Source organism: Zygosaccharomyces rouxii, assembly GCF_000026365.1.
Source record: "Zygosaccharomyces rouxii strain CBS732 chromosome G complete sequence".
Classification (NCBI taxonomy): Eukaryota; Fungi; Ascomycota; class Saccharomycetes; order Saccharomycetales; family Saccharomycetaceae; genus Zygosaccharomyces; species Zygosaccharomyces rouxii.
The window spans coordinates 896,119-914,813 of record NC_012996.1 but is presented as its reverse complement, the minus strand read 5'-3'; the positions used below and the strand labels follow the sequence as shown (position 1 = coordinate 914,813).

Below are 18,695 nucleotides of genomic sequence, written 5' to 3'. Positions count from 1 at the left end.
TGACCTCCATCTGATCTTCCTTTATATGCCACGGTGGAGATAGTGATTAAAACCGAGAGGGATGGTTAATGCACCATTGGAGGGAAAGTATAATAAGCCCAATTACCAATAGTTTGGCAGACGAGGTATTTTATTAGCTCATCGTGGATCGACTAGCCTCTTATTGAACCCTTTCTTTAGCACATTAGAGTTCCAAGGGTATTAGTTGATAATCAAATCCTTAATGCGCTCTGTCCACTGCAGTTCATATCAGATATCAAAAAGGTTGTGCAAGTGACAATGGAAACCGTTGAGAGGGTGCTTCAGTTTGTTGACAAATATGTACCACTTTTCATGGAACGTAGAGATCATGGAGGTGGTTCAGAGCCTCTGTTTGTGTTTGTATGTGGACCACAGGGATCTGGTAAGACTTTTACCACAGATGCTATAGTGAAACATTTGGGTAGTAAATATCGAGTTGCAGGTGCATCTATTGATGATTTTTACTTGACACATGAGGATCAATTGAAATTTAGTAGGACTTTTCGTCGAAATAAGCTTTTACAAGGTAGGGGTCTACCCGGTACCCATGACATTGCACTCTTAACCCAGTGCATTGAGAACGTCGTACGGGGTAAGGAGGGAAAATTGGATATTCCCACGTATGACAAGTCACTGTGCAATGGTGAAGGTGATCGCAGTGAATTTCGCCAGGTAGACCTACCACTGGATGTGTTTGTTCTGGAGGGGTGGTTCTTGGGATTTAATCCATTGTTATCGAAGCAAGAGATCAATAGCCACCCATTGTTGCAAGGTGGTGGTGATATGGTTCAAGTAAATGCTAATTTACTGTTTTACAAGGACCTACTATGGGGGAATTCTGAATTGAAGTCTCTGGGGGTTATACTAGAGGCAGATGACATCAAAAACGTTTATCAATGGAGAGCCGAGCAGGAGCAGGAATTGCACAAATTGAAGGGTCAAGGAATGGATGACGATCAGGTAAAGAAATTTGTGGATAGGTATTGGCCCTGTTATGAGTTGTACTACGAACCACTGGTGCAAAGTGAAAGCTTCGGTTCTGTAGCTACATTGACGTTGGGTTTGGATTTACAGCGTAATGTGATTAGCATCAAGGACAGGTGCATAGAATGAGATTTTGATTTTTATAACTCTGAGTACATATCTAGATCAACTTCCTCCCATGGAATAATCGTTCTGCATTCTAGATCTCTGCGTTTTTGAATACGTTTGGAGAGTGAAGAAACTTTGCAATCGTCCCTCTTGGTATCAATTTTAGATTCTATTCGAATCTGCTGGGTCTGCATTTCGTTTATATCCTTGGACATCGATGTTATTACTTCGTGTTGATCTTCCAGCTGTTTGGACATTCTAAATATCAATTCTTGTAAAATCTTTTGGTTATTTTGAGCTTGAAACGACTGTTCTTGGAACCTTTGGTCCCAAACCGATTGAATCTGAGATTGTGATTCCATACACTTGCGTAATTCTGCTGAAGTTAGTATTAAGTCCTGCAATTCGGCCTTCCGCCAAGGGTATTTCAATTCTATCCACTAACCGTTCACCAATTGGGTTAAATTACCATTGCGAACAAATTCCAATTGCTTTACCAGTTCGCTCATCTTATGACCACTCTTATGCAACTCTTTTAGCAATTGTGATGACTGTTCCCTAAGGTCAACGCTTTCCATCTCTAATCTACCTGCCCATTCAAGAATTTGCTTATCAGCTTCACACAACTTAGCTTCAGGTGAAGTTCTTACTGGTGATGATATTCTTGATGACACATCTGTTGAGAGTTCAGATCTCATAGTAACTTTGGTCTTATTCTTTGCCGCGTTATAAGTGAGTTGAAGTTGTGCAAGTATGTTAAAGTTAACCTTAGTCTTAAAACATCCCCAAGAATCCCATGTCACCACTACTCAAAGACTACTTGCACAGGCGGGTCCTGGTAATCACAACAGCTGGTGATTGTATAGTGGCTACTTTAGAAGGATTTGATAAGAATACGAACGTTGTTATAAGTGATGTTGTAGATAGATGTACGCTGAGGCCAATGGCGATGGCTCAGGCAGTTCGTGGTAGTGAAATAGTAGCTATGGGACCTATAGATGATGCACCAACTGGTACTGTTGATCCACTCAAGGATACAAAGAATAAGATCCCTAATGAGCATCTGATATGGGAGAAAGTCGGTCAAAGAAAGTTGTATAGACATTAACGTAAAGACATCTACGTAGGCCTTTTAATGCTTTGATATGTATTTAGATTCCTGACCCACACTACAGTCGGGTGGAATACCCAACTGGTGCATTTTTACTGCTAATTCCATTAAATAATCAAGCGCTTCATTGATGACTTTAGCCTTCTCTATAGTAGGACCCCAGACGAATATACCATGGCGTCTAACTATTACTGCACATGCATGAGGATATTTCTCAAAAGTTTCCATTAATGGATCCTCTAACTGGTCCTCATGTGGTCTATTTTCAATGATTGGAATAACACATGTATCGTCCCAGTTTAGATTTAATACTTTACCCGTGCTGGGATCTTTACGATCACTTGGGATTGCCTTAATCTGTTCCACACCTCTAATTCTAAACTCTTGGCCAAATATTAGTGAACATGTCACAGCATTTAAAGAATGGGTATGAACAATAGCACCAGCAGATTTGTACTTGTAGCATGCATTGAAAAGTGGTGTACAAGCGCTTGGTTTCAAACCTGGTGGGATCCTCAAATACTCATAGCTCTTGCCATCAACAACAAACATATCATGAGGTTTCATCTGCTCCTTTTGCACACCTGAGGGAGCTACATAAAGATGCCCAGTCTGTGGATGCTTGATGGATATACCACCACCAGTACCAGTACACCAATTGAAATCAAAGAACTGCTTGCATAGTGTACAGATCAAATTTGCTGGATGACGAGGGTCTTGAGAATCGATTAAATAATCAGCGTCTGTAGGCATCCTTGCATGTGGGCGATCTTGTGAAAGAGTTGTTGTAGTTCGAATTACAATTGATTTACGGCAGCTAAATAGGCAGGTTCTTGGCAAATGTCAAGAATATATCCAAATTAAATACGCAATGGATTCAACTAAACTGGTCTGGCATAGTTTAGAGTCCCACATTTATTACAAGTCCTTTTGCTCACATCGCTTTCAAAGCTTAGAATACCCTCTTTGACTTGGGTACCTAAATCAAGCATCTGTAGTTCAATTTCATGTACAATAGATCTACATTTGGAACAGTACCATCTCATCTTATCATGAGATCCTTCAGGTCTGTCTTGTTCCACGACTATCCCCACGGTATTGGCATATCTAACTGGACTGTGAGGTGTATTACCTGGTAACAAGTAAGAACTACCTTCATCAATCCTAATATCTTTAAAACGATCGTCACCTTCAGAGGATTCATCAACAACCCTCAAAGTCATATGGCCCTTCTTCTGAAGGAAATACTCTGGTGTTGGATTGATGTGATAATCTGTACGTTCATTGGGTCCACCCACAATCATCACCGTAAACCCACCTCTGTGAAGACAGAAATTGTTAACCGGTGGTTGTAAAAGGTGTGAATTCTCTTTTAACCATTGATCAAGATTGATAGGAGTCGTATTCAACATTTTGTGTGGTCTTCTGTGATTAAGAAGTGGTTGTGAGTTGTAAGAGCTTAGTCACACATACTTTAGATAACGGATCCAGTGCAAGATGGATTTGGTAGAAGAAACGCTAAGAAATAGACCATTGGTTAATTCTCGGGGCTCAAAATTTCCCCACGAGGTGCCACCTCGATTGCACATCCCTCAGATTAAGCTTCAGCCATTACAACCTGCAAGTCAAATGTTTGGCCCCTGGTACAATGAATGTGATCAATTGGTACAATTAGCTGAATTGCACGATAAACGTTCACAACAGTTTGAGAGTTGGTATGTGAGTCAGTGTCTAAGCAAAAAACCTCCTGGCATGGCAATGACAATGCTCTCACCTTCTCGTAGGGAATAGGTACTTATATCATATATACACACGACTTTAAATGGCTTTAGCATCCTTTAGGTTTTGAACCAATTCATCAACAGAACCAACCTTGATACCTGGAGAACGTGGTTCAGGTTCCACAACTTGCAACAGTTTCAAACGTGATTCCAAATCCAAATCCGCGAAATCCTTTAGCTTCAACTTATCCATTGGTTTCTTCTTGGCCTTCATCAAATTCTGAAGACCTACATAACGAGGTTGGTTTAGACGTAGATCTGTAGTAATCACGAGTGGCAGAGGAGCACTGACGATTTCTTCACCACCATCAACTTCTCTTGTAATCTTAATTCTGTCACCGCCATTTTCAAATTCAACGTTAGCAGCGTTTGTTGCCTGAGGCCAGTTTAACATACCTGCCAACATTTGACCGGTATTGTTGTTATCGTCATCAATGGCTTGCTTACCCAAGATAACTAAATTGGAACCCTGCTTTTCCACAACTTGTTTAAGTATTTTGGCAACAGCTAGTGGTTCTAATTCTTGACTACCGGCATCCACCAATGTCGAAGTATCGGCACCTTTAGCCAAACAGTTACGCAAAATGTCTTGAGACTTGGATGGTCCTATGGAAATAGCATGAATTGCATCCACAGTAGCCTTTTTCTTCTCCTTGATACGTAATGCCTCCTCTAATGCAATATCGTCAAACGGATTAATACTAAATTTGACACCTGTAGTTTCAATGGCAGTCTTGGTCTTGTTAACTCTTGGTCTGATTTGGTAATCGATAACCCTCTTAACTGGAACTAAAATACGTAGACCCTTGCTAGACATGGTGATGGTGATCCTCCTCCTGATGGTTTTTCACCTTTGCAACAACGCTCGAAGTTGAATTATGTTAGAAGTCCATCAAGTTCAAGGTGCAATCCAGAGCTTGTAAGGTCGTCACATGATAGGTCAAGATGAAGATAAAAGTGTCTTATAGAGGTCAATTGATCTATCAATAGCGTCAATTGGTTTCAAGTTATATTGGCTTATTCCAATGGGTTGTGGTATATTAGAGGAAGGTAGACTTCTCATGCAGTTTACCAGGATTTAAAGGACGTACCCAAGCGTGTTTGAGCCAAAGGTTACAAGGTTTGTTGCTTCAAGAGTGTGCTAGTGCTACTGCACTTTTCTTTGTTCATCACATTTTGTTCTTCAATTCAATTTTAGGGTTTTTAGAAATTTGGAGGTTAAGGCTATCATTTGGATGTGATGTTAGAGCTCTTGTACAGGGTTTACTTGGCCTCAAGGTTGGCAGGTTTCTACTTTGCAGTGCATACATGTGTGTGTGTGTGTGTGTGTGTGCAGATGAATGAAAATGTATCGTTAGAATGCTTGAATATGGTTTCACAGGGAATGGATTGAAGATTAGGACTAACGAATTGGTAAGGAAGCAGAGTTGCTTTTTCCATCTAAGTGGTGAATTGGCCAGGTGCATTGTTTAAAACGTCGAGGAGGATCATTTTAACGTGTTTGTTGGAAATGTTGAAATGTTTCCATGATGGACCATGAATTAGCATTAAATGCAGTTCTTGCATTTAAGTATGATCAGGAGTTGCACAGATGTAATGCTAGCATTAAAAAAATAACGACAACTGCAGGATTCGAACCTGCGCGGGCAGAGCCCAAAAGATTTCTAATCTTTCGCCTTAACCACTCGGCCAAATTGTCTTATAAAGCTTCTGGAAGAAGGAGATCAAGTTAGTGTGACAGTGCTACGATGCAGTCATGTTCTGTAACTGAAAAAAAATTGTAATACGAATAAAATCAACCTCATCGCATTGAGTACTGCATACTATCTAACTCATAAAATCACCTAAAAACCTATTTTACTGCTTTCTGTAATCCCACCTTAGATCTCCACCCGTTCTCGTAACAACCTTTCAAGATGGCTATGGGAATTACTGAAAGGATTAAAGCCATTGAAGATGAAATGGCTCGTACTCAGAAGAATAAAGCAACCGAATACCATTTGGGTCTATTAAAGGGTAAATTAGCACGTCTTCGTCAACAGTTGTTAGCAGATGAGGCAAACTCAGGTGGTGGTGGCGGACAAGGTTTTGAAGTCGCTAAAAGTGGTGATGCCCGTGTCGTTTTGATTGGATATCCATCCGTTGGTAAGTCATCATTATTGGGTAAAGTTACCACTACTAAATCCGAGATTGCACACTATGCATTTACCACATTGACATCTGTCCCAGGTGTACTTAGATATCAAGGTGCAGAAATCCAAGTTGTCGATTTACCGGGTATTATTTATGGTGCATCTCAAGGTAAAGGTAGAGGTAGACAAGTGGTGGCTACAGCACGTACTGCTGATTTAGTCGTTATGATTTTGGATGCAACTAAAAGTGAACATCAGAGAGCTTCGCTGGAAAAGGAATTAGAAGCCGTGGGAATTCGTCTCAATAAAGAGAAGCCAAATATCTCATTCAAAAAGAAGGATACCGGTGGTGTTAAAGTTACTTTCACTTCCCCCAGTAAGACGACTCTGACTGAAGATTCCATTAAAATGATTCTAAAGGATTATCGTATTCATAATGCTGATGTGTTGGTTAGAGATGACAAGTGTACCATTGACGATTTTATCGATATCATTAACGACCAACATAGAAATTACATCAGATGTCTCTATGTGTTTAACAAAATCGATTCGGTATCTTTAGAGGAAGTGGATCGTTTAGCTAGGCAACCAAATACCGTAGTTATGTCGTGTGAAATGGATTTAGGTATGGAAGACGTCGTGGAGGAAATATGGTATCAATTGAATTTGAGTCGTGTATTTACCAAGAAACGTGGGGTGAAACCGGATTTCTCAGATCCATTGGTCGTTAGAAACAATTCTACTGTGGGTGATCTATGTCATAGCATTCACAGAGATTTCAAAGATCAATTCAAGTACGCATTGATTTGGGGGTCATCCGCTAAGCATTCACCACAGAAATGTGGTCTAAATCACAAAATTCATGACGAAGACGTTGTTTCTTTGTTCACTAAATAGATAAGTATATATCATCTGTACTATGGGTTATCATTTAAGCGCTTCGTCTGTGAAAGAACCGGTAGCTTTTACAACATTCACTACTAAGTATCCAAGAAAGAAAAAAAAAAAAAGGAGAGCTATGTTATTCAGGTTTGAACCTGTATATTTGCATAGTAGAATTAAGCATCAGTTGATTTCTAAGTGGAAATCTCAAGCTAACATCTCTTGTTCTCACGAGGAATTCGTTGAGGGAAGAGTGCTAGTATTGCCGCCGATGCCACCAACACCTTTACGAGTATGTATTTGTGCCCAATGTTTAGTGCACTATCACTTCAAAGTAGATACTAACAGATTTCCAGCTTTTCATTACTTTCCATCGGAACGGTGAATTGTTGGACTCCAATGAATTGAAGTTTCTAGTAGAATCATTTCAAAACAGCAAACATTTCTGGCATGATCAACTGCTTTACCAATTAGAATGTTATGGGAACTATGACAATAGTTGCATACAGTTGGATCTTAATTGCAAGATATGGAATCCAAATAAAATGACCACATTACTTGCTAAACCTATAGAATTTAGACCTCACATTAAACTCCCTATCGTGGCTCACTGTACTGATTTGAAAATCGATGCAGATTTCCATCATTGTCCTCATCTGTGGAGTCCAGTAGATGTGGTGTCTCAACTTAACGAGTACCTGGCATCTTTGATTGTATCCCAATTGGAATTTCAGTTTCCCATGGTGTTCTCCACGATCGCTAGAAACAGATTCAAATCGCAAGAGACAGATATAGGCCCCATATCTTACAGCTTGGTATATTCTTCAGCATTAATACCAATTACAGTACAATTGATCGCTGGTGAAAGAACTGCTACAACGGCATGCCAATTGTTGAGGCCAAAGAGGCGAACCTCAAGAATAGATTTCCAAATTTTGAAACAACCGCTCGATTAAGCGCTCTTATACTTATATTTCAAACCACGCAAGCTAGTTATTTCGTTTTCCATTGATCTAACCCATCTCTTTGTTAGAATAGATACGAAGAATAGAAACAAGGGAATTTGAGAAACCATTCCTAACGGTAATTCTGTAAGCGCTAACCACTCTACTAATACTAAGACCGCGACATTAAATCTTTGGAGAGCAATGTTGTTCATCTGCACTTGAGATGTCATGAATACTTGGAAATCGGTTACTATTTCATACCTTACGCTGACGATGGAAAGCGCCATAGATATACAACCCAATCCATAAACCCAAAATTCTTTACCTAGAGACTTTCTGGTCTGACACAGAAAGGAAAGCCCACAGATGGCATAAATTCCTGTAAGAACATTTACATAAAGGTGATTCCTCTTTGAGTTTCCCTTCTCTAACTGTTGGATCAAATCTTCCTGCTCATCGATATCCAAGGGTTGCATGGGGATAGCATCTTCACCATCGTCAGTATTGTTATCAGGATCCATAACAGACCTATGGATTCGTTTTAATTCAGGCATATCCTTTGGGGAATTCGGGGACTTACGGCTTGGTCGATATCAATCATCTGTTCTGTTTCGACCTATAGTGGGAATGGAAGAAACATTTCAAGAGTAGGGGACAACAACAAGAAAAATACTACCCAAAAACTAAACACATAGTATATCTGCTCGAGAAGCACTATACATGAAGCGGTTTCTACATCACGGGAAAATACCCCTTAAGTCGATTGTGGACTTGGCATTTCACCATCAACCACCACCTAACCCCGTCAGCCACGTTGTGAATTCTAGGCCTGCGATCATTAACATTCACGGGATATTTGGATCACGTAGACTTTTCAGACCTTTCAGTAAACCCCTAGCAAATGCTTTAAACACTGATGTATATTCTGTCGATCTGAGAAACCATGGGGATTCACCAATTGCCCAACCCTTTAACTATGTTAGTTTTACCAAGGATGTGATTCATTTCATCAAGAAGCACATTGGTGATAAGAGACCTGTACAGTTAATTGGATTTTCTTTAGGTGCCAAAGTAGCCCTTTTAGCAACTCTATGTTCACAAATCAATGCCTCTAAATGTATAGCAATTGACGCTCCACCTTATGAAACTGTAGCTGTGGATTCTGTTCTTGTCGAAAATTACGAGCTCATTACCAAGATTATAAATCAGGAAATTAAGATTGAAAAAGGCTCTAAAAATTGGAAAAAGAAACTGCTAAAATTATTCCAAGGTTTACCTGCTAATGCTACAAACAATGGAGATCCCTCTTTGTATTTTGCTAATGGATTTTACAGTGTGAAGAGAAATGCCGAACCGCCAACAGCAGGTCAAGATCCCTACATCGAATATTCTATACCATTAGAAGAATTTCCTAATCTTATTGATGAGATCATAGGCTGGCCCGATTTACAAGGTAAGGATAATTTGGAAGGGTTATTTAAGCTTTCTACTGATTCTCCCGCTCTGTTTATGAAAGCTATGCATTCTTTGGCTATAAGTGATGACTACAGCTTACTGAAGAAACATTTTCCCAGAGCTGTCGTCAAGGAAATTGATTCTGGTCATAATATGACGGTAGAAAAGCCCGAAGAATCCTTGCAGTGTATGATTGATTTCTTAAAAGATAGTTAGACGTCAGCACCTGCCGTTATTATATGTATTTTTTGATCTTGATTCATGACTATGGGAAATAACCATAAGTTAACGGAAAAAGGTCAGTCTTTAGTAATTGTTACATAAAGGGCCGACAATAAGTCTTAGCACCTTTTAAATAGGGTATGCGATGATATTATCATTGAAGTTGGTGCTTTTAAGTAAAAGAGCAGCTTCATTCTAGAGCGTCCTTAACAACATAAAATTGAAAAGATAAAATCAGACAAGATAGAAAAGGAGCGTTATTCTTGTCCGTCAGTCTATGTTAGCTGAGTAATAGATACTTGGTTCGTCTCTTTTTTTTTGTCTTGGATTACCGAGTTCAAACTTCATTCCAACCCAAAGAGTTTTGAGTTGCTATTGGTCTGGAAATCTTAGGAACTTGAAATCTTCTGCCATCATTGGCCAGTCGAACGTCGGAACCAGCCATATTGTCATTATGACTTTGATTCATCCAGTTATGAATTTTCATTGAAGGTGACACTGACTCCTGGTCATTGAAACTATTGTTTCTCTTCTCAAGATGCGATAAATCCAAATTGGAATCACTAGAATCAATACTGCAGTTCTCAGGGTCTTTGAGGATACTTCGCTTTATTTGCCTCTTGACAAAGTATCTTACCAATAGAATCATCGCTGCCAGATAGGTACAACCACCTACCACTACACCGACAACTAGACCAGCAGTTTTACCACCAGAACTTCCATGGCCATGACTAGAGCTTGTAAATTTTCCACTAGATCCGAGAGCACCTTCATAAGCTGAACCACCATTATCGCCGTCAAAAGATGCGGAATCATAATTAGAATCTGATCCGAACCCTTGAGACTTGTCACCTGTGGGAACCAAACCGGTCAATGGAATGGTAGGATCAATTAATTCAGCGAGGTACTTAGCTGATCCATGGGCATCCGTATATAAAGAACTTGCGTTGTTGGTGATCAAAGAGTTTAAATCAGAAATGTGTTTAGTTGGGAAATAAACTTCGGCTACTGTAGCCAAGTAATCCAAAGACTCAGATTTTAGAGGGACGATCTGGTAAATGGAAACATTATTAAATTGGTTCTGAAATGGATCGTTTAAAATGGAGGGTAGAAAAGCAAAGATCTGAGCAGAGGATAGCGGACTGGATATCAAAAAGTTGTAATTCAAAGCGCTCTTGAAACCGATAGTTAGTAAAGAATAGCCTTTAGGTCTTACTTGTTGAGTTGCAGCTGCAATTGCCTGAGGCAATGTGGCGGTAGCTTGGGAAGAAGTGCTGGAGGCAGTGGTGTTAGGAGCTGGTTGAGTGATAATTTTAGTTGGCACCCACCAGTTATCATTCGTCGTGCTGCTAGAGGGTGCCAAAGTAGTTGTTGGTCCCGATACAGGCCAGTATGACTGCGTCATAGAATAACCGTGTCTATGAGACGTTGACTGGGTAGTTGCCGTAGATGGGATGACAGAAGGTGTGGACACCGCTTGAGATAAAGCAGCACTGCTTGAGAAGCCTCCTGTAGCAACTGAGGAAGTCTGGGAGGAAGCAGGCAAGGGAGTTTGAGTCAACAAGCTCGTAGGTTGAGCCGAAGATGTCTCTGGGGAAGTATTCGATGACGCAATTCCAGTAGTTAATGAGCTCGACGTAGAACCTGTTTGTGGGGAACTAAATGTCGAGGCTGGAACGGTGTACACCGGTGAACTACTTGATTGTGATTGAATTGTGCTTTGGGAAGAAGTCGAAGGAATTGAGCTATAGGTATAGCTACTTGTACCTGTTGGGACTTGAGCTAATGATGAACTTGAGACCGTGGGGTCCACATAGCTGCTAGTGCTCGAAGTTGGTGGAGGGATAGAAGAGCTTGAGCTTGAAGAACCAGAGTAGTAACCAATACTGCTCGAGCTCAATGAGACAACGTCCGAACTAGGCATTGTTAACACATTAGCACTAGAACTAGTTGGAATTAAGTATGAACTTGAAGTCGTTGGCACATATGAACTAGAACTGGATGGAATCACATATGAACTAGAACTGGATGGAATCACATATGAACTAGAACTGGATGGAACCACATACGAACTAGAACTGGATGGAACCACATATGAACTAGAACTGGAGGGAATCACATATGAACTAGAACTGGATGGAATCACATATGAACTAGAACTGGATGGAATCACATATGAACTAGAACTGGATGGAACCACATACGAACTAGAACTGGATGGAACCACATATGAACTGGAACTGGATGGAACCACATATGAACTAGAACTGGAGGGAATCACATATGAACTAGAACTGGATGGAACCACATATGAACTGGAACTAGATGGAATCACATATGAACTAGAACTGGAGGGAACCACATACGAACTAGAACTAGATGGAACCACATATGAACTAGAACTGGATGGAACCACATATGAACTAGAACTGGAGGGAATCACATATGAACTAGAACTGGATGGAACCACATATGAACTGGAACTAGATGGAATCACATATGAACTAGAACTGGAGGGAACCACATACGAACTAGAACTAGATGGAACCACATATGAACTGGAACTAGATGGAATCACATATGAACTAGAACTGGATGGAATCACATATGAACTAGAACTGGATGGAACCTCATATGAACTGGAACTAGATGGAACCACATACGAACTGGAGCTCGAAGAGCTTCCTGTTTGGGAGGTTAGCCCATTGAATGTAGAGCCAGAACTGGACAGTTGCGATGTTAAACTAGAAGGTTCTTGAGAACTCAAGCTTTGAATTTCAGAGCTGGAGCTTGGTACTTGATAGCTGGAGCTTGGTACTTGATAGCTGGAGCTTGGTACTTTAGAACTTGACCCTGGTACTTGATAGCTGGAGCTCGGTACTTCAGAATTTGAACTTGCTACTTCGGAGCTGGAGCTGGAGCTTGGTACTTGATAACTAGAAGTTGGTACGTCAGAGCTGGGGCTTGGCGGCTCAGAGCTAGTGCTTGGTGCCTGATAACTTGAGCTTGGCGGCTCAGAGCTAGTGCTTGGTGCCTGATAACTTGAGCTTGGTGGCTCAGAGCTAGTGCTTGGTGCTTGATAACTTGAGCTTGGTGCTTCAGAGCTGGTGCTTGGCACTTCAGAATTTGAGCTCGATGATTCAGAGCTGGCACTTGGTACCTCAGAATTTGAACTTGGTACTTCAGAGCTGGTGCTTGGTGCCTGATAACTTGAGCTTGGTGCTTCAGAGCTAGTGCTTGGCGCCTCAGAGTTTGAACTTGGTACTTCAGAGCTGGTGCTTGGCACTTCAGAATTTGAGTTTGATGCTTCAAAACTGGTGCTTGGAACAGGAGAGCTTGAGCTAGCGGCTTGGGAGCTTGAGATCGACAAACTTGTACTTGAACTGCTTGGGGTAGAGGCCGCCGCTAACTGTGCAGAAGAACTCGATGGTTGAGACACTGAGAGAGCAGGTTGTGAAACAGAGCTAGAAGCAGGAGCTTGCGAGTCTGATGTAGGAGCCTGAGAACTTGAGTAAGGCGTCTGCGAGCTTGACGATGTGCTTTGGGAACTAGATGGTTCCTGAGAGCTTGATGAAACCCCTTGTGAACTGGATGATAAACCTTCGAAACTTGAAGTTAATCCTTGTGAGCTAGACGTAGGGGCCTGCGAGTTAGAAGCTGGTTCTTGTGAACTGGAAGGAGATGCTTCTGAGCTTGAAGAGGGTGCCGCTGAGCTTGGAGTTGGAACTTGAGAGCTTGAAGAGGGCGTTTCTGAGCTTGGAGTTGGAACTTGAGAGCTTGAAAAGGGTGCCTCTGAGCTTGAAGTTGGTCCCTGTGAGCTGGAAGTAGGGGCCTGCGAGCTTGAAGAAGGTGCCACTGAGCTTGGAGTTGGAACTTGAGAGCTTGAAAAGGGTGCCTCTGAGCTTGGAGTTGGAACTTGAGAGCTTGAAGGCAATCCCTGTGAGCTAGACGTAGGGGCCTGCGAGCTAGAAGCCGGTTCTTGTGAGCCGGAAGGAGACGCTTCTGAACTTGGAGTAGACCCTTGTGTGCTTGAAGTTGATCCCTGTGAGCTAAAAGTAGGGGCCTGCGAGCTTGAAGGCAACCCCTGTGAGCTAGAAGCTGGTTCTTGTGAACTGGAGGGAGACGTTTCCGAGCTTGAAGCTGGTCCTTGTGAACTTAGAGTCGGTCCTTGTGAGCTCGAGGGAGTTTGCGGACTAGATTGAAATCCAGAAGTAGTAGTTCCCTGTGAGTAGGCATTAGAAATTTGAGTTTGGGAGCTTGAATCTGGTGCCTGTGAACCAGATGTAAGAGCCTCTATACTAGAGGCCAGCCCTTGAGAGGTAGAAGGAGTTTGTGAAATAGAAGTTCCAGGTGCTGAGGATGAGATTGAGGGTTGATAATTCGAAGTTAAAGCAGCGGATGGATAACTGGATACAGATGATTGTTGGCTTTGAGCTGAACTGCCACTAGTAGGTTGTGATGAACTTAATTCTTGTCCTTGTGTATTAGCGTCGTTAGGATTACCAGAGTTCGAAGTTACAGCCTGTGAAGGTGATGAATTCGCAGCAGTCGGCCTTCCACTATTTGAATCTGAGGATTCTAGAAAAGGCGTCGTTGATGGGGAAGCGGAACCAGCCGAAGAAGCCCCATTCGCATTTGGTGAACTTGAACTACCACCATTTGGATTAGAGGACGGTATATCTTGTTGAGATCCTATCGATTGACTACTATCAAACCCACCTCCAGATGGCCAGTCTGCATATACTTGTTGCAAACTTAATAGTAGCACTAAAATGCGCCATAGACAAGATCTGTGATGCATAGCGACTCAAATGTGTAGTGTAGAGAGCTTGTGAGAAGTTCAGATATCTTTGGCTACGTATTGTTATTATTCGTTTCTTTTACACTGACCAATTGATAAACCGGCAGGTTTTGTTCTTATGGCACGTTTACAATGAACGATTGGTGATTCAGGTATTTGGTTATATTCTATTCTATATTCACCTGGATCCTGGTTTTCTTTTGATAACCTGTTCTTCCTTTACCTCTAAAATGCAGATTGATAAAACGACTGGGATGGGCCCTTTCCAACAGGTCTTTGAGTTCTTTCTTAGTAGGTACTAGGAATAATGTGCTATGAACTGCCTTGAAGGAATAATTGATCGATACCTAGTACTAATGGCTTTTAAAAAGAATGAAAAAAGTTGGAAGGAATAAAAAGGAAAGGAAGATTGGAGATAGATGGGATAGGTTAGATGAAAGACGAAGTGTTTGGTTTAGTAAGGTCTTGTTTAGATCACTTTTGAATAACGGGAAGTATACTGAGGTAGGTGATCAGAAATTTTACCTAAAGAAAACAAAAAAAAAAAGGAAGAATTACACCTCTCAACAGAGTCGCTTTGGTACTTCCATTTTCGCCTCTCTTGGAGTATCTGGCGCTCCCATTCACCATCTCTCCATGTTTTTGATTTTGGTTCTTCTTTGGTCAACTAAAGGGCAATACTAAACAGATCGAGACCTCCAATTTAGTCGTAGTTGAGGCTGAAAAATATGAAACATGTTTCAACTCGCGTCGGATCTGAATATGTTTTCCCTCTAGCAGTTGTTCTGCGAAAAACTTTCGTACAAACTGAGATGCGATTTTTAAAGAATTTCCACTTACGGTAAGCCTCAAACTGTTTGGTGTTTTGGTTTACTTCACGCGTTTGTTTCACATTTGGCGTTTTTGATACATATTTGCAATGTTTTGTAGATCTTATTTGGTCCTTGAGGATTCATGAAGTGGTGAGATGTACGCTACCCCAAATGTTTTCCACTATGGTTGCTGCATCTTCGTCAAAAGTTTCCCTTAGCTCCGTCAAAAGCGCGACCTTGTTACGCTCTTTGCGGATGGTATCGAAGATGTAGTCTACTAATTCTTGTTCATAGACACCCAAATACTCTTTCACAAGTTCTTGTACCAGTCCTGAACGGTTTAATTCTTCCAGTTTGGTATCTAATCCGTCTTCAGGCAATACGTCAGGAGCATTTGTAGCAGCTTCTGTAGTGGTAGTTGTAGTGGTAGTTGTAGTGGTAGAAGTAGGGGTAGTAGGGGTATCCGACACCTGGGCCACTATCGGCCTTCCTTCGTCTTCCTCATCGCTTAGGGCTCTTGTGGAGTTATCAATAGCCCTCTTGAATGCGAATTTGATCTTGAACTGTTGCTCAGCCGCATTGTTCTCTGCGCCGTTGTCCTGGTCGGCACTATTGTAAATAGTAGCAGCACTTTGTTTCCCCTCTAGTAGTTGCTCTTTGTTTTGAATATTCGTTTCGGTCGATTCAATAACATGTTCTTTCCTGTCAATTTCATCTCTTGTTTCTTCTTCTTGCCTGTAGGATCTATTGTGGTCATAATGTGGATCTACGGCGAGATGTGACAATTCCTTGAGATGGAGTGGTTGTTCCTCCAATCTCACTTGTTCATAATGATTAGCCCTGAAGAGTTTTCTCTGTAAATCAGCTAATTCGGGTTCCCATTCAGATTGTAGTTGTGTGAGTAGGGACTTGTATCGGTGATCAGCTTCTTGTCTTTGAAGATCTTGTCGGCGTTGCTCTAATGTCCAATCGTCTTCATCACCGGCCTCAATTTCTTCTTCGTCTTCTTCTTCTTCCCCTTCTTCTTCTTCCTCTAGTTCTGCTCGATCATCACCAGCATCACGTCTGCTCCTGCGTATTTGATCAAAGATCATCATCATTTGTTGTCTACGACGCTTACTTTCTTCGTATGATTCACGCACCCGTTTCTCTCGTTCTATGGTTAGCACACGAGTACGGAATTTGACTATATCTTGACATAGTTGATCCAGGGAGTCTTGTGGTAGATCGCTAAGAGTCGTTAGATCGACTTGGTATTCAACGTTAGATTCTTGCTTTTGAGTTTTATCAGTGGGACTTTGATCCAATTCTTGCCACAATCGATTCAAAGAATCGATAAGTGTATCACTGGGCTTGCGTGGTTCCACCTGTTGGTCCTTAATCAATTGTTCCGTGTTGACATCCATATGGATTTCAGCGGCTCCTGGTCTTTTATCAGATTGAAACCAACCCTGTACAATCTTAACAAATGAAGCAAATAACTTACTGTCAATGTCAGAGAACCTTACAAATACTTCTTGGGTTTCTAAGGATTGTACACTAGTCCAGCATTGCCAGAAATCCTCATATCGTTGCTGGGCGGCATCCAGATGCTGGAGCAGCAATCGAATACATTGGTGCAAAAAAGTCTCTACATCTTTATTAGCTACCTTTACAGGTATTCCCATGATGGAAACAGTGTGTAGCTGTTGTTCAAGGCTTATTGGTAGGAAATGTTGTAAGGTTTGGAATTTGGTGGATCCTGTTGGACCTTGATTAACACCATCAGGACCAGAATTAGCGACGTATTCCGTTTTGGCATCTGATCCTATGCTATAGGTTATACTATTCAGGTTACCATCTTTTCCCTGGTTTTGATCACTTCTACTGGAAAGAACACCCTTCAACGACTCCTGGAACTTGTAAAGATCGGCTCTCAAGATAGGTATGTAACCAGGTTTCTCGCCATCGCTCTTCCATTTGGTATCAGAGTTCAGATATAGTTGTGGAGAGACATATATAATCTCACTCATTGGTTTCCTGTTCTTGATCTTTCTCGTCTTCTTGTCGTGGATTGCGTTGAAGTTAAGCCCTTTGAATTTTCACTTCGGTTCTAGATGAACATCATCATGATGACGAGTAGAACACCGCGATGGAGACAAACGTATATATAGATTTCTTTTCTATTTATTAAAATTCATTAATCTACCATTACTTGCTCAAGGGATATATCACGATCCACATCTTTAGCTGTCTTCCAGAACTTACTTAGATGCCTTGAACCTGAATCGCATGCAATTATAACAATGCGAGAACCTTTTCCCAGCTTTCTAGAGAGTTTCACTGCAGCTACAGCATTAATTGCCGTACTACTACCAATGAATAGCCCATCCTGTACCGATAAAAACTTTGACATCTTTAATGCCTGGTCATCAGTGACTCTAATAGACTCATCGATGTAGTGTTCACCTAATTCAAAATTTCTTGTAATTCTATTCAGACCAATTCCTTCGACCATTGTATCCACTTGATGTCTTCTTCTAGTACCTTCCTTTTCCACTTTGTCATACATAACGCCGTAATTTATTCTATTATAAAAACCTGAACCTTGTGGATCTGCTAATACTACATGAGGAGATATTCTTTCTTTCAAATATTTGGAAACACCTGTAATGGTACCACCAGTACCACAGCCTGCGACAAACCCATCTATTAGACCATTCATTTGTTTATAAATTTCAGGACCAGTGGTCTCGTAGTGAATTCTCCAATTAGCTTCATTTTCAAATTGATCGGCAAAGATTCCCCTTCCACCCTTCTTAACCAATTCTTCACAAGCTCTCTTTGCAGCATTCACATATTGATTAGGATCTACAATACTCGCAGGTTTAACCTTATTAACAGTAGCCCCCAAACTTTCTAAAAGTGATAATTTTTCATTTGAAGTATCATCAGGTAATGAGATATGAGCTCTGTAGCCTAAAGAATTGCATAAAAGTGCAATGGAGATTCCTGTAGATCCACTGGTACCTTCAAAAACCCAACCCGGTTCGCCTTTTATCAATCGACCATCTTGCTCAGCCTCTCTAATAGCGTTAAATGCGACTCTATCCTTTGCACTTCCAGCTGGGTTGCATAATTCCATTTTTGCATAGATCTGAGTACCTGTAGCCTTGGACAAAGATTTTATAAGCACTAATGGGGTATTACCGATTAGTTCATCTACACTTTGTTTGACTGGAGGTGTATCCCTACGAAGAACTGCTTGATAGTACTTCCAAGATGTGTATGCCGCTAGGGAAACGGAAACGAAGGTCACAGCATTTTTCCAATAGCCTGAATCAATAGACATCACCGATTTTAACCGCTCTCCAAGTTCAAGTATGTTTTATTTTATCTTTTACCTTTTCAACAGTACGCTTTTGTAGTCGAAAAGAGATTTTTTTAACTTAACTGTCGA

At 41.1% G+C, this 18,695-nt stretch overlaps 13 protein-coding genes and 1 non-coding gene across 14 annotated transcripts; 6 read left to right on the top strand and 8 right to left on the bottom strand.

Annotated features, from left to right (window-relative positions):
• Nucleotides 1-279: 279 nt before the first annotated feature.
• TDA10 (putative ATP-dependent kinase) lies at nucleotides 280-1,134 on the top strand (the record flags this gene model as incomplete). The annotated part of the gene is made up of 1 exon (XM_002498443.1): nucleotides 280-1,134. One exon carries the CDS (start codon nucleotides 280-282, stop codon nucleotides 1,132-1,134), a length of 855 nt encoding a protein of 284 aa, XP_002498488.1.
• Nucleotides 1,135-1,909: 775 nt separating this feature from the next.
• Nucleotides 1,910-2,221, top strand: LSM8 (U4/U6-U5 snRNP complex subunit LSM8; the record flags this gene model as incomplete). The annotated part of the gene is made up of 1 exon (XM_002498442.1): nucleotides 1,910-2,221. The coding sequence occupies one exon, from the start codon at nucleotides 1,910-1,912 to the stop codon at nucleotides 2,219-2,221; it is 312 nt and encodes a 103-aa protein (XP_002498487.1).
• A 24-nt stretch (nucleotides 2,222-2,245) lies between these two features.
• On the bottom strand, nucleotides 2,246-2,977 carry MDE1 (methylthioribulose 1-phosphate dehydratase MDE1; the record flags this gene model as incomplete). Its single annotated transcript, XM_002498441.1, has 1 exon — nucleotides 2,246-2,977. The coding sequence occupies one exon, from the start codon at nucleotides 2,975-2,977 to the stop codon at nucleotides 2,246-2,248; it is 732 nt and encodes a 243-aa protein (XP_002498486.1).
• A 128-nt stretch (nucleotides 2,978-3,105) lies between these two features.
• Nucleotides 3,106-3,636, bottom strand: BNA1 (3-hydroxyanthranilate 3,4-dioxygenase; the record flags this gene model as incomplete). The annotated part of the gene is made up of 1 exon (XM_002498440.1): nucleotides 3,106-3,636. One exon carries the CDS (start codon nucleotides 3,634-3,636, stop codon nucleotides 3,106-3,108), a length of 531 nt encoding a protein of 176 aa, XP_002498485.1.
• An 85-nt stretch (nucleotides 3,637-3,721) lies between these two features.
• On the top strand, nucleotides 3,722-4,015 carry MVB12 (ubiquitin-binding ESCRT-I subunit protein MVB12; the record flags this gene model as incomplete). Its single annotated transcript, XM_002498439.1, has 1 exon — nucleotides 3,722-4,015. One exon carries the CDS (start codon nucleotides 3,722-3,724, stop codon nucleotides 4,013-4,015), a length of 294 nt encoding a protein of 97 aa, XP_002498484.1.
• A 27-nt stretch (nucleotides 4,016-4,042) lies between these two features.
• CIR1 (Cir1p) lies at nucleotides 4,043-4,822 on the bottom strand (the record flags this gene model as incomplete). Its single annotated transcript, XM_002498438.1, has 1 exon — nucleotides 4,043-4,822. The coding sequence occupies one exon, from the start codon at nucleotides 4,820-4,822 to the stop codon at nucleotides 4,043-4,045; it is 780 nt and encodes a 259-aa protein (XP_002498483.1).
• Nucleotides 4,823-5,622: 800 nt separating this feature from the next.
• Nucleotides 5,623-5,704, bottom strand: ZYRO0G11352r. The gene has a single exon. It is a non-coding gene; the product is annotated as a tRNA-Ser (tRNA).
• Nucleotides 5,705-5,921: 217 nt separating this feature from the next.
• On the top strand, nucleotides 5,922-7,034 carry RBG2 (Rbg2p; the record flags this gene model as incomplete). Its single annotated transcript, XM_002498437.1, has 1 exon — nucleotides 5,922-7,034. One exon carries the CDS (start codon nucleotides 5,922-5,924, stop codon nucleotides 7,032-7,034), a length of 1,113 nt encoding a protein of 370 aa, XP_002498482.1.
• Nucleotides 7,035-7,564: 530 nt separating this feature from the next.
• REC102 (Rec102p) lies at nucleotides 7,565-7,975 on the top strand (the record flags this gene model as incomplete). The annotated part of the gene is made up of 1 exon (XM_002498436.1): nucleotides 7,565-7,975. One exon carries the CDS (start codon nucleotides 7,565-7,567, stop codon nucleotides 7,973-7,975), a length of 411 nt encoding a protein of 136 aa, XP_002498481.1.
• ZYRO0G11286g (uncharacterized protein) lies at nucleotides 7,972-8,520 on the bottom strand (the record flags this gene model as incomplete). Its single annotated transcript, XM_002498435.1, has 1 exon — nucleotides 7,972-8,520. One exon carries the CDS (start codon nucleotides 8,518-8,520, stop codon nucleotides 7,972-7,974), a length of 549 nt encoding a protein of 182 aa, XP_002498480.1.
• A 166-nt stretch (nucleotides 8,521-8,686) lies between these two features.
• On the top strand, nucleotides 8,687-9,637 carry EAT1 (putative hydrolase; the record flags this gene model as incomplete). Its single annotated transcript, XM_002498434.1, has 1 exon — nucleotides 8,687-9,637. One exon carries the CDS (start codon nucleotides 8,687-8,689, stop codon nucleotides 9,635-9,637), a length of 951 nt encoding a protein of 316 aa, XP_002498479.1.
• Nucleotides 9,638-9,980: 343 nt separating this feature from the next.
• Nucleotides 9,981-14,444, bottom strand: MSB2 (Msb2p; the record flags this gene model as incomplete). Its single annotated transcript, XM_002498433.1, has 1 exon — nucleotides 9,981-14,444. The coding sequence occupies one exon, from the start codon at nucleotides 14,442-14,444 to the stop codon at nucleotides 9,981-9,983; it is 4,464 nt and encodes a 1,487-aa protein (XP_002498478.1).
• Nucleotides 14,445-15,396: 952 nt separating this feature from the next.
• Nucleotides 15,397-17,268, bottom strand: SNU71 (Snu71p; the record flags this gene model as incomplete). Its single annotated transcript, XM_002498432.1, has 1 exon — nucleotides 15,397-17,268. One exon carries the CDS (start codon nucleotides 17,266-17,268, stop codon nucleotides 15,397-15,399), a length of 1,872 nt encoding a protein of 623 aa, XP_002498477.1.
• A 167-nt stretch (nucleotides 17,269-17,435) lies between these two features.
• MCY1 (putative cysteine synthase) lies at nucleotides 17,436-18,587 on the bottom strand (the record flags this gene model as incomplete). Its single annotated transcript, XM_002498431.1, has 1 exon — nucleotides 17,436-18,587. The coding sequence occupies one exon, from the start codon at nucleotides 18,585-18,587 to the stop codon at nucleotides 17,436-17,438; it is 1,152 nt and encodes a 383-aa protein (XP_002498476.1).
• Between the last annotated feature and the right edge of the window lie 108 nt (nucleotides 18,588-18,695).